We start from the raw sequence: 11,934 nt of genomic DNA, 5'->3' as shown, positions 1-11,934 counted from the left end.
AAATGGGCCCTCTGTAAAAGAGGCTTGCCAGTTCTGTTTGACAAATACGTGTTTAATTAGTGCTTGTGATTTTCTAGGCACAGTGTTAGGCCTGAGGAGGAAACAAAGATAAATAGTTGGAGATGGGAAAAGGAGACAAGATCTGAGCTCAGTAACTAGGCTGAAAGCAGAGGCGGGTGCCATAATGTAGAAAGGGCAAAACAAAGAGGACCTGATGGAGCTTAAAATAATTTAACTTTTCTTGCCTATGCGGGTTTTTTTTTTTTAAGGATCTGTTTTGGATCTCTTCTTATGCATGCCAGTTCCCTGTTCGGCAGAGAATCTGCGACCCTGTGCAATTTTCCCTACTCCCTTTCATGGTTTTCTTCCTTTCCTCAAAAATTCTATTAGATCCTCTGCCACAAGGATTGCGTTTGGAATAGTATCTTTTGAGTGGGTGGTGAAACGATGGAAAGTTATTTTTGTTCTAATTATGAGAACTGTTTTATTGGGTGTGGGGGAAGGCAGTTCTGAGGCTGAGATGCACCGCGAGGATCCTCTGAGGAGGCGTTACTAAGGTTACTAGAAAGCGGACGGCAGTGACATTCAGGCGGAGTTTATTCTAAAGCAAAATATATTTTCAAATGAGGGGGGTGTGGTATGATCTGCAGGGCAGTGCCACATAGTAGTAGGTGCTGGACATCCGAGAACGGAGGGGAAGGAGGCCCCGGAAAATATTACCGGCTGCAGCTTCGCGAAGGCAGGAAGCCTTTGCCTCCTGCCCCGGCCCTTTTGTCCTGCCGCCGTTGTTTCCCGGGGCTGTTCTGGCTGTAACGCAAGGCCGGCGCGCCCTGGGACCGTGCCCATTAGGTGATGCACGCGTCCTAGCCGGGCCGGAAGCGGCGCCCTGTCGGACCCGTAGGAAGAGGTGTGGAGCGGGCGGTAGCGGCGGTAGCTGATGTCGCGAGGCAGCGCGGCACCTGCGACGGGGTTGGCTCTGCAGCGGCTCGTTCAGGCCGAGGGTCGTCGCTGCAGCCGCGGGGAGAGACGGAGGAAACGACGACTTGGGGGAGATCCTGGCAGAGCAGGGAGGAAGGGAAGGGATGCGTGAGGAGAACCTTGGGTTTCTGTGGCTACGGGAAGAAGTACCTCGAAACTTGCTAGTTGATTGTAATCTTTTTTTTTTTTTTTTTTTAGTGACAGATTCTGGAGACAGCCAGCGTCTCCCTTCTTGATTTTTTCTCGGTCCTTGACAGTTGATTCCTAGACTGAAGTGAGTGTCAGGTTTTTAGTACAACCACTGAGATGAGATGGGTATGGGGTTGGTGAAGCCCCCGGGGGGCGGTGAGGGAGAAGGAGGAAGATGATGGGGAGGAGGAACGTGATGATAATTCTAATTTACAGGGCAGGGTTTTTTGTTTTTTTTTTTTCTCTAAAACCTTTTATATGTGGTGACATTTAATCTTCAGTCCTATGAGGTGGCTACTCTTATTAGCCTCATTTTGTGCATAGGGAAACAGGCTCAGGGAGGTTAAGAAACACGTCCAAAAAAACAAATGAAAAGTGCATAGCCGGGATTTAAATTACGATATGTCTCTAAGTTCCACACTGGTTGTCCCCCATCAAGATGTGAACAAAGTGGGACTAAGAGTAAGAGTATATCTGTGGCTTGAGTAAAAAAAAAATTTTTTTGTGTGTGATGATAAGACAGCTGGAGCAAGGAGTTGACTTGGTAAGGGGCATGAGAGCCAGGTGTGTCTGTAAGTCAGTAATACGTCAGCAAGGTTAGGAACTGTGGCCTTCTAACCATCACCTCCAGCCTTGGCTGGAGCCTTCTCTGTAGAATTCTTTGGGGCAGGGAAGGGATGTATACATCTCCTGTAGAAAGATCACATAGGGTTTAATGATTATTTGATGTAGCCACCTTATTTAGCAGATGAAGCCCAAGGAGGTGAAGTGACTTATTCAGGGTAGCCAGACATGTGTTCTGCTCTAGGTCCGGTGCCCTGCAGTTTAGGGAGGGAGTTCTTCCCTCTTTTTCCTACTGTGTTTGCTATAAAAAACAAAAACCAAACACACTGGCATCGAGTCAATTCTGACTCATAGCGACCCTATAGAACAGAGTAGAACTGCTCTATAGAGTTTCCAAGGAGCACCTGGTGGATTCAAACTGCCAGCCTTCTGGTTAGCAGGTGTATTTCTTAACCACTATGCAACCAGCGTTTCCTATTTGCTATAGAGACTATTAAGGTTTTAAAAATTTGATATGTTATTTGGTCTAGTCTGGTTTCTTCCAGCCATATGAATAAATATTTATGCATGGTGTGAAGCTGTCACAGGTAATGGGGAAACCCTCATTGCCAAATATGACTTTTTAATATTTTAATAATTTGAGCTCTGAATCTATTTGATATCAAATGGTCAGATAATTCATCCGTCTCTTATTAATGTATGTCCCAAATTTAGTTTAATGCTGAACCAGGAGATTCTTCTGATACAGTCCATGAATTAAAAAAAAAAAAAAGTGGTAACTGAAGTCTTCCAACATTTCTAAGAATTTCAGAATGAACTAAAAAAAAATTAATCTGACTAGGCGAAAGGAGAAAGTACTTCACCTTGAGGAAACTTAAGCTTAAGAGAAAAAGTAGAGATCTTTACATGTGTTGAAAAAAGGTAAGGGCAGGAAATTTTTCCTCAGTTGATAGTGTACAGTTCACAATGCCCAAGTCTAATTGAATATAGCTAATAAAAATTGTATATTCCGTAGATGCAGTTTGGAGTAGTTGAAATCGTAGATTTTAGAATCAAGTAGATCAGCTCAGCCACTTATTTGCTTTGTAAAGTAGACATTTAATTTAGTTTGTTCCTTTTTTTTTTTGGAGGGGGTCGGGGAAGAATGTGTGAAAGTCACATAACAAAATTAACCATTTTAAAGTGAACTATTCAGCGGCTTATGGTACACTCACAATGTTGTGCAACCATTACCTCTGCCTAGTTGTCCTTGGTTTCTTAATCTCTAAAATGGAGATGATAGATCTCGATTTGCAGAATTAGAAGTATCGCTTGTAAAGTACCTAGCACAGTGTCTGAACCAGAGTTGGTGATAAATATATAGCAGCTGTTTTTACTGAGTCAAATAAAAGTGAACCATTGCAGAACCTTGTGTGCAGTCACACTGTAGCTTCTAAACCTGGTTTTCAATAGAAAGGTTAAAGGTAGCCTCCCTTGTTGACCTAGTGATAATTAAAGGTGAAAAATGATCAGCGTACATACGCATTTGCTGAAGGGTAAGTCTTTTGTTTATCAAAGTGAAGGGAAGTTTTAGATGGCTGGATAGCCCATGGGCAGCACTCTGCCCATCATGATCCTCTAAACCTATTGTGGCTTTTTAAGGTAACTTATTTTTGAATGAGTCTATTTTCTGAACTGTTGTCAACTTAGATTGTAAGCAGCTGATTTTCTACTCCTTTCCAGATGCATGGTCATGGAGGATATGACTCTGATTTTAGTGATGAGGAACAGTGTGGAGAATCCAGCAAAAGGAAAAAAAGGTAAGTAATTGTTTATTGATCTGTGTTTCAGATTCTTTCTAGATTGAGATGGGGTATAAATAAATAATATTGAATGTTTTTGGATTGTGTTTGTACATGATGATAACTGTGCTCTCGTGAATGAATTTTTTTTCACTGAACTGTAATGAATTGACTCAAAATTTGAGAACAGTTGTGTGAAAAAATAAGAAACTTTATGCTGTAAAGGAGTTTATTGAAAGGGAGCGGAAGGAACAAAATTAAAGCTGTCAGATCACTCTACTGCATATATCTCATTCAACCTCAAGGACTTTTTGTGAATGCCTTAGCTAAGAAGGGGCTTGATTGGTGGTCTCTTTGCCAGTACCTGACTTTAAAATAAGGTTAGTGTGGAGGATGAGATTAAATTGCAGCACAGATCTTGTGGTTATGTGAATGAGGAGACTAAGTGGCCAAGGGAAAGAGCTCACAGAATGTTCTATTAAATTGGAAGGGACAAACAACAGAACAGAACAAAACAAGGTCAACAGATAAAGCCTGGGCCTTATGAGGAGGCTACAGCTTGGTGGTGTTGCTGTGTTTAGGAGCATTGTTTTCAGTTGTCAGTGCTTAGAAATTTAGTTTTATTCATTAACTCAGTAGTGGTTAACTGTTTCATACTAACCAAACTTGCAGAAATTGATCTCTTATTTCACATTGAGAGCAATATATTAGATATACTAACTGGACTAATCATTTTCGTTGGGTACTCAGTCTTCATGCATAACCGAAAGAAAAGTCACAATTGTAATAAATTATAGTGCTTTACATTTTCCAAAAGGGAGCCCTGGTGGTACAGTGGTTAAAGCGCTCAGCTACTAACCATAAGGTTGGTGACTCGAACTCACCGGCTGCTTCTCGGGAGAAAGATGTGGCATTCTGCTTCCGTACTTACAGCCTTGGAAATCCTAAGGGGCAGTTCTCCTGTGTCCTGTCGGATCACTATGAATTGGATTTGACTCAACAACAATGGTTTTTTTTGTCTTTTTCTTTTGGTTTATATTTTCCATTAAAAAAATGTTACTTTGTAAGGACAAAATTTGAGCAAATCTACTTGGATAGTTTTCTCTGCACTGGGTTTATAGTTATCTAAATAACTAGGAGTGATCATCTACAATCTGTATCACCTGTCATCAGCCCTTCTTTTTTCAAATTATCAATTACCAAAAGCTTTTTCTCCCTACTTCAAAAACAGGGACATTGAGACACAAAGAGATTAAGTAATTTGCCCAAGATTACATAGATAGTAAAGGGCAAAGCAAGCATTTGAACCCAGGAACCCAGATGGTCCAGCACTGAAACCCATGCTTTTGTTAGTTTCATCTTCTTAATTTTATAGGTATTACATAAAATTAAGGTATTAATTAAGCTATTTAAAAAGATGTAAAATTCTTATTAAAGATCAATGAGTCTTATTTAAGCTAAGACTTGCATTCTTTAAAACATGTTCCAATTATGAAATTATAAAGAATCAGAAAACACTAATTCTTTGAAAAAAATAACTTTTTTAATAATTTTTCTTCTTAATAAACCAGGAAAGTTGAAGATGACTTACTGCTCAAAAAGCCTTTTCAGAAAGAAAAACATGGAAAAGTAGCACATAAACAAGTTGCAGCTGAACTGCTGGATAGGTATGATACCTTAATGTAGATTACATTCCATGGTTTAAGATGTTTTTGTAAACTTAGGGACTTGGGGACTTAATTTTATTAAATAGAATAAGCCTTAAAAATGCTTAAAATAACATTTCGTAACATGGAGGAACCTGGAAGGCATTATTCTGAGTGAAATTAGTCAGAGGCAAAAGGACAAATATTGTATAAGACCACTATTATAAGATCTTGAGAAATAGTATAAACTGAGAAGAACACATACTTTTGTGGTTATGAGGGGGAAGAGAGGGAGGGTGGGAGAGGGTTATTTACTGATTAGTTAGTAGATAAGGACTACTTTAGGTGAAGGGAAGGACAACACTCAATACACGGAAGGTCAGCTCAACTGGACTGGACCAAAAGCAAAGAAGTTTCTGGGATAAACTGAATGCTTCAAAGGTCAACGGAGCAAGGGCAGGGGTTTGGGGACTATGGCTTAAGGGGACTTCTAAGTCAATTGGCATAATAATTCTATTATGAAAACATTCTGCATCCCACTTTGAGATGTGGCGTCTGGGGTCTTAAATGCTAACAAGCGGCCATCTAAGATGCATCAATTGGTCTCAACCCACCTGGATCAAAGGAGAAGGAAGAACACCAAGGTCACACAATAACTATGAGCCCAAGAGACAGAAAGGGCCACAACCAGAGACTTACATCATCCTGAGACCAGAAGAACTAGATGGTGCCCGGCTACAACCGATGACTGCCCTGACAGGGAGCATAACAGAGAACCCCTGAGGGAGCAGGAGATCAGTGGGATGCAGACCCCAAATTCTCATAAAAAGACCAGACTTAATGGTCTGACTGAGACTAGAGGAATCCCAGCGGTCATGGTCCCCAAACCTTCTGTTGGTCCAGGACAGGAACCATTCCCGAAGACAACTCATCAGACATGGAAAGGACTGGACAATGGGTTGGAGAGAGATGCTGACAAAGAGTGAGCTACTTGTATCAGGTGGACACTTGAGACTGTGTTGGCATCTCCTGTCTGGAGGGGAGATAGGAGGGTAGAGAGGGTTAGAAACTGGCAAAATTGTCACGAAAGGAGAGACTGGAAGGAGGGAACGGGCTGACTCATTGAGGGGAGAGTAAGTGGGAGTATGGAGTAAGGTGTATATAAGCTTATATGTGACAGACTGACTTGATTTGTAAACGTTCACTTAAAGCTCAATAAAAATCATGAAAAAAATGCTTAAAATAAAATATGTTTTAACAGGGAAGAAGCAAGAAGTAGAAGGTTTCATCTCATAGCTATGGACGCTGTATCCTTTTTATACTTCTAGAGTTTTAGAATGAGAAGACTTTTCAAATATACTTTTTTATTTTATAAAACCTTGCTAAGCCAAATAGACCTTTTAAATTTTATTTTTAAAGATAAGTCTTTATTGATGTAGAATTTTGCCGTTTATACTTTTGGGCGCAATTCTCTTATTAATATATAAGAAAGATTTAGAGATAAAAAAATAATAAAACATATTGCTAGTGTTCTGTCAATAGACTTACAAAGTCGTTGAGCCTGCAGACATTTTTTTCAACTTTTTTCTACACTTATCTGTAGTCCCATTTTTACTCTTACTCTCTTCATACCTGGTTCTTGGCTGTTTAAGGTCTTTGCAAAACTTGCATTTAAAATTAGATCTGTCTGTAGCCTGTTCCCAGGCCTGCTCTGGTTTTACCTCTCATGTATGACTCGAGGCTATCTTTAAGCTCTACGTGTTGTAGCCATGTCTCAGCTCAACTTTTAGATAGGACTCTTTTTTTAGATAAGACATGAGTTAGCTTATGATGCTGTTTTTACAGGCCATCCTTATTATTTTTGGAAATATTGGAGAATGATGAGAGGCCAAGTAAGACCTATACTATTTCAGTTAGATACACCCATACGTGTACTCACCTGCTTCACTTTGCTATCATTCTTAATACTTTTCTTTAAGTAACAGCAGTACTCTTGTGCCATCAGTCTATTTCTTTCTCATATCTTGTATCCAGCAGCTTAGCTTTCTCGTGGAGCTCATCTGCCACTTGTTCCTTTAGCATTTTGAAGTTCCTAAGTCTGTACATAATACATGGAGGATTAAGTGTTGGGGAAGTTGAAGATATCTAAGGTGTATGTGTGATTTTAAAATGTTTCTGTTTTTATCTACATTTAATACGGTGCTTTAAATATGTTTTTGTAGCTTTTCTTACTGAAAAGTTGGATTGGCTGTATGTGAACAGTCTTTAACTTAAATATGAATTAGTGATATACAGTAAATTCCAGTTTTATTAAGTTTAAAAATGTACAAAACTAAACAGTATATTCTTTAGGGATGCCTATGTATGAACTGTAAAGTGAACCAAAGGAGTGAGAAATATAAAAGTTTCGATGGCAATTATCCCCAGGATGGAGAGAGGGGCATGTAACTGGGAAGGGACATACATTTCTGAGTGGCAAGTATAAGGATGTTCATTTATTCTTTTTAAAACTATAAATATATATGATATGAATATTTTTCTGTTGGTATGATAGATTTTATATATTAACAATTTTAGTTAAAACAGAAAATTTTACTTAAAAAAAGCAAACATCACTACTGTTAAAAAAAAGAATTGTGTTCTAAATGTATACTTGTTTGGTGTGTTCCCAAGAAAACAAAAGTTAGGTACACAGGAGCCTATTAATGAGATATAAAGTTGACCTGTCTTAATCATATCCTTGGATCTAATTAGTAGCAGCTGGGAGTTTCAGGTATATAGGGAACCTCATATGGCAGGCATCAGGGTCGGACATTTGTGGAAGGAGATCTGATAATGCCCCAGCTTACAGGAATCAAAGATATAGGAGTAGGCATAAGGGACAGGCCCTCTGGGGTGGCAGTGGCTATGTCTACTTGTTTGTACAGGATTTTTGTAAGTTAATGTCACCTGCAGAAAATACTCAGAGTCTGGGAAAATTCAAGGTAGAAGGGAATTGAGAGAGAGAATCTAATCTAACCTTCATATTGTAGGTATGAAACTAAGACTGTAAGACAGGGCTTGGTAAACTGCAGCCTGTGGACCAAATCTGACCTGCCACCTATTTTTTCTTTTAATTACACTTTTTGTTTTGAAATAATAGTGGATTCACATACTGTTGTAAGAAATAATATAGATAGGTCCCATATACCCTTCACCCAGTTTCCCCCAGTGGCAACACCTCATAAAACTCTACTGCAGTATCCCAACCGGAATATTAAATTGATAAAGTCAGGATATAGAATATTTGTATCACCACAAGTGGGCCTTCATGTTACTCTTTTATAGCCACACCTGTTTCGCTCCTGTACCTATCCTGTCCTTAAACCCTGGCAACCTCTAATTTGTTCTCCATTTCTATAATTTGTCATTACAAGAATGTTATATAAGCTAAACCGTACAGTATGTAGGCTTTTGGATTGGCTTTTTTTCTCTCAGCTTAATTCTCTGAAGAGTCATTGAGGTTTTTAGCATGTATCAATAACTGGTCACAACTGGACCAATAAGCAACATCATGATAAAAGGAGAAAAGATTATGGTTGTCAAGGATTTCATTTTACTTGGATCCACAATCAACAGCCATGGAAGCAGCAGCCAAAAACCAAATGACACATTCCATTGGGTAAATCTACTGCTAAGGACCTCTTTAAAGTGTTGAAAAGCGAAGATGTCACCTTGAAGACTAAGGTGCACCTGGCCCAAGCCATGGTATTTTCAATCACATCATATGCATGCGAAAGCTGGACAGTGAATAAGGAAGACCAAGGAAGAATTGATGCCTTTGAATTGTGGTGTTGGCGAAAAATATTGGATATACCATAGACTGCCAAAAGAACAAACAAATCTGTCTTGGAAGAAGTGCAACCAGAATGCTCCTTAGAAGCAGGGATGGTGAGACTGCGTCTTACATACTTTGGACATGTTGTCAGGAGGGATAGGTCTCTGGAGAAGGACATCGTGCTTGGCAAAGTACAGGGTCAGCGGAAAAGAGGAAGACCCTCAATGAGGTGGATTGACACAGTGGCTGCAACAGTGAGCTCAGGCATAACAATGATTGTGAGAATGGTGCAGGACCGGGCAGCATTTTGTTCTGTTGTGCATAGGGTCATTGTGAGTTGGAAGTGACTCAACGGGACGTAACAACAACAACATCAATAACTCATTCCTTTTTATTGCTGAGTAGTATTGCATGGTATAGATGTACCACAGTTTAACTGTTCACCTATTGAGGGACATCTGGGTTGTTTCCAGTTTGGGACTATTACACATCAAGCTGCTGTAAACACTGATGTACAAGTTTTTATGTAAACATAAGTTTTCATTTCTCTGATACAAATGCCCACAAGTTGCATTGCTACATCATATGGTAGTTGCATGTTTAGTCTTTTAAGAAACTGAAGCTTTTTCAGAGTGGTTGTACCACTCTCCATTCCCACCAGCAATGTATGAGTAGTCATATTTCTCTATCCTTGCCAGCATTTGATGTTGGCCCCCTTTTTTATTTTAGCCCTTCTGATAGCTGTATAGTCATCTCTCATTGTGGTTTTAATTTGCATTTCCCTGATGATTAATGATGTGGAATATCTTTTCATGTCTTTATTTGCCATCTTTGTATCTTCTTTGGTGAAATGTCTGTTCATGTCTTTTGCCCACTGTCTGATTGGACTTTTTTATACTATTGAGTTTTGAGAGTTCTTTATATAATATTTTACATTCTAGTCCTTTGCCAGACTTGTATCTAGAATATTTTTCTCCTAGCCTGTAGCTTGTCTTTTCATCCTAAGCATATCTTTCACAGAGCAAAAGTTTTTAATTTTGATGAGGTCCAAATTATCAGTTTTTCCTTTTATGCATTGTGCTTTTGGTGTCAGATCTAAGAACTCTTTGCCTAGCTCTATCCTAGATCCCAAAGATTCACTCCTATATTTTTTTTCTAAACATTTTAAGTTTCAAGTTTTTGCGTTAAAATCCATGATCTATTTTGAGTTAATTTTTTATAAGGTGTCAGAGTTAGGTAGAGATTATTATTTTATTTATTTATTTTGGCCTATAGATATCCAGTTGCTCCACGGTTTGTTGATAAATCCTTTTTTTCTCCGTTGAATCGCTTCTCATCTTTGACAAAAATCACCATGTTTGTATGGGTCTGTTCCTGGGTTCCCTATTCTGTTCCATCGATCTATATGTCTGTCCATCTGCAATACTTTAGTTGTTGTTAGTTGCTGTCGAGTCAGCTCCAACTCATGGCAACCTTACATATAACAAAATGAAGCATTGCCTGGTCCTGTGACATCTTCATGATCATTAGTATGTTTGAGTCCATCATTGTGAGTTTTGTGGCAGTCCATCTTATGGAGGGTTTCCCTCGTTTCTGCTGACCCTCTACTTTACCAAACATGATGTCCTTACCTAGTGATTGGTCATTCCTAATGATGTGTCCAAGGTAAAGCAAGCCTAAGTCTCACCATCCTCTCAGCTAAGGAGCATTCTGGTTTTCTTCTAAGACTGATATGTTCATTCTTCTGGCGTCCACAGTATATTCAGTATTCTTTGCCCACACCACAATTCAAATGTGTTTTTTTTTTTTTTTTTAAATATAAGCATGTGTAGAACACATTCGCATATTTTTAAAAAAAATCCAGCTGGACCCATACTATGCCTTTTTTTCCACTCAGTAATATAAACACAATACAACTCCTGAGTGTATAAAATCCTTAATTTTTTTCATTTCAGTATCAAAGGCATACAAAGTTTGTAAATGATTATATTTTGTACTATGGTGGCAAAAAGGAGGACTTTAGGCGTTTGGGGTAAGTATCAATGACATTTACAAGAATGGGAGGGGAGTATGGATGACTTTAATTAAAGGCCTGCAGCTATTGTGTTTTCTGATTTGGCTACTCTCCCCTGCTTTCTATTCTATTTTACTTATTATATCCCTAAGATAGGGATGCTGTCCACAGCTTCTAGCTAAGTAGTCCTTCATGAAACCATTTCTTCAGCCACAGGCCCTCCTCAGGAGCCTCCTCACCTGTTGCGGTGGCAGTAACAGGATATATGAGAAAGACTTAAGAGTTTGATTATGCAATAGATTTTTTAATAAGGAATTTTGAGCTATTGAACTTTTTAGAACTTAATGTTTGTGGTTGTTTTTTAAAAGGGCATTACAAGAAACCTCACTGTAGTGTTTTTCACACATGAAATTTTTTCCCAACTTTGAGGATTTGCTGTTAGCACCTCTTGGTTTTGTGTGGACTTTTTTCTCTGACTTACCAATTTTTAGAGTTGGAAAGGCCCTAACAAACCTTAGTACCATCTCATCTACCCAAAGATACCTCCTTTTATCAATTTAGCCTACATCCCTCAATAACCCCTTGCCCTACCCTCAAACTCTAAGAGCCTTCTCTTGAGAGATCATCCCAGTCTGCTCTCCTCCTACCTTACTTCATATTCCTAGGAAGCTGTAGTAAAATGAAGTTCGGAGAACGTTTTATATTTTCTAAAAAACAGAGTAGTATACTGACTTTTGGTTAGATCCGAAAACTTATTTTTATTCACATTTTCTTATTCATTTAGTGTTTATTCAGGTTTGTCATCCTAGCATTGGTAACTTAGCACCATTTGTATAATTGGAACCAGATGGCTTCCTTATCCATTTGTCTTGCTTCTGTAGCAGCGCTCTATAAAGTACCTTTTGAAAATACTGGAATAGTTTTATATACATATACGTACCTACC

The 11,934-nt window shown here is 38.9% G+C and overlaps 1 protein-coding gene across 12 annotated transcripts in view; it reads left to right on the top strand.

Moving 5' to 3' along the window:
* The first annotated feature begins 830 nt into the window (after window positions 1-830).
* Window positions 831-11,934, top strand: part of LOC126059565 (protein FRA10AC1) — a 58,583-nt gene continuing 47,479 nt past the window's right edge. For 11 of the 12 annotated variants that reach the window (XR_007513449.1, XR_007513447.1, XR_007513445.1 and 8 more), the window contains exons 1-6: window positions 831-907; window positions 1,177-1,252; window positions 3,454-3,530; window positions 5,084-5,179; window positions 6,420-6,465; window positions 10,931-11,007. Coding sequence is in view for 3 of the 12 variants with exons in the window: in XM_049855328.1 (XP_049711285.1) it covers window positions 3,454-3,530; window positions 5,084-5,179; window positions 6,420-6,465; window positions 10,931-11,007 (296 nt within the window). In the remaining 9 variants the exon portion in view is untranslated. Of the gene's footprint in view, window positions 1,253-3,453; window positions 3,531-5,083; window positions 5,180-6,419; window positions 6,466-10,930; window positions 11,008-11,934 lie in introns of all 12 variants that reach the window. The other variant, XR_007513446.1, reaches the window with a different exon arrangement.

Source organism: Elephas maximus, chromosome 16 (genome assembly GCF_024166365.1).
Source record: "Elephas maximus indicus isolate mEleMax1 chromosome 16, mEleMax1 primary haplotype, whole genome shotgun sequence".
Classification (NCBI taxonomy): Eukaryota; Metazoa; Chordata; class Mammalia; order Proboscidea; family Elephantidae; genus Elephas; species Elephas maximus.
Note: the sequence above shows the minus strand (reverse complement) of the source record. Positions and strands in the feature narration are given on the sequence as shown.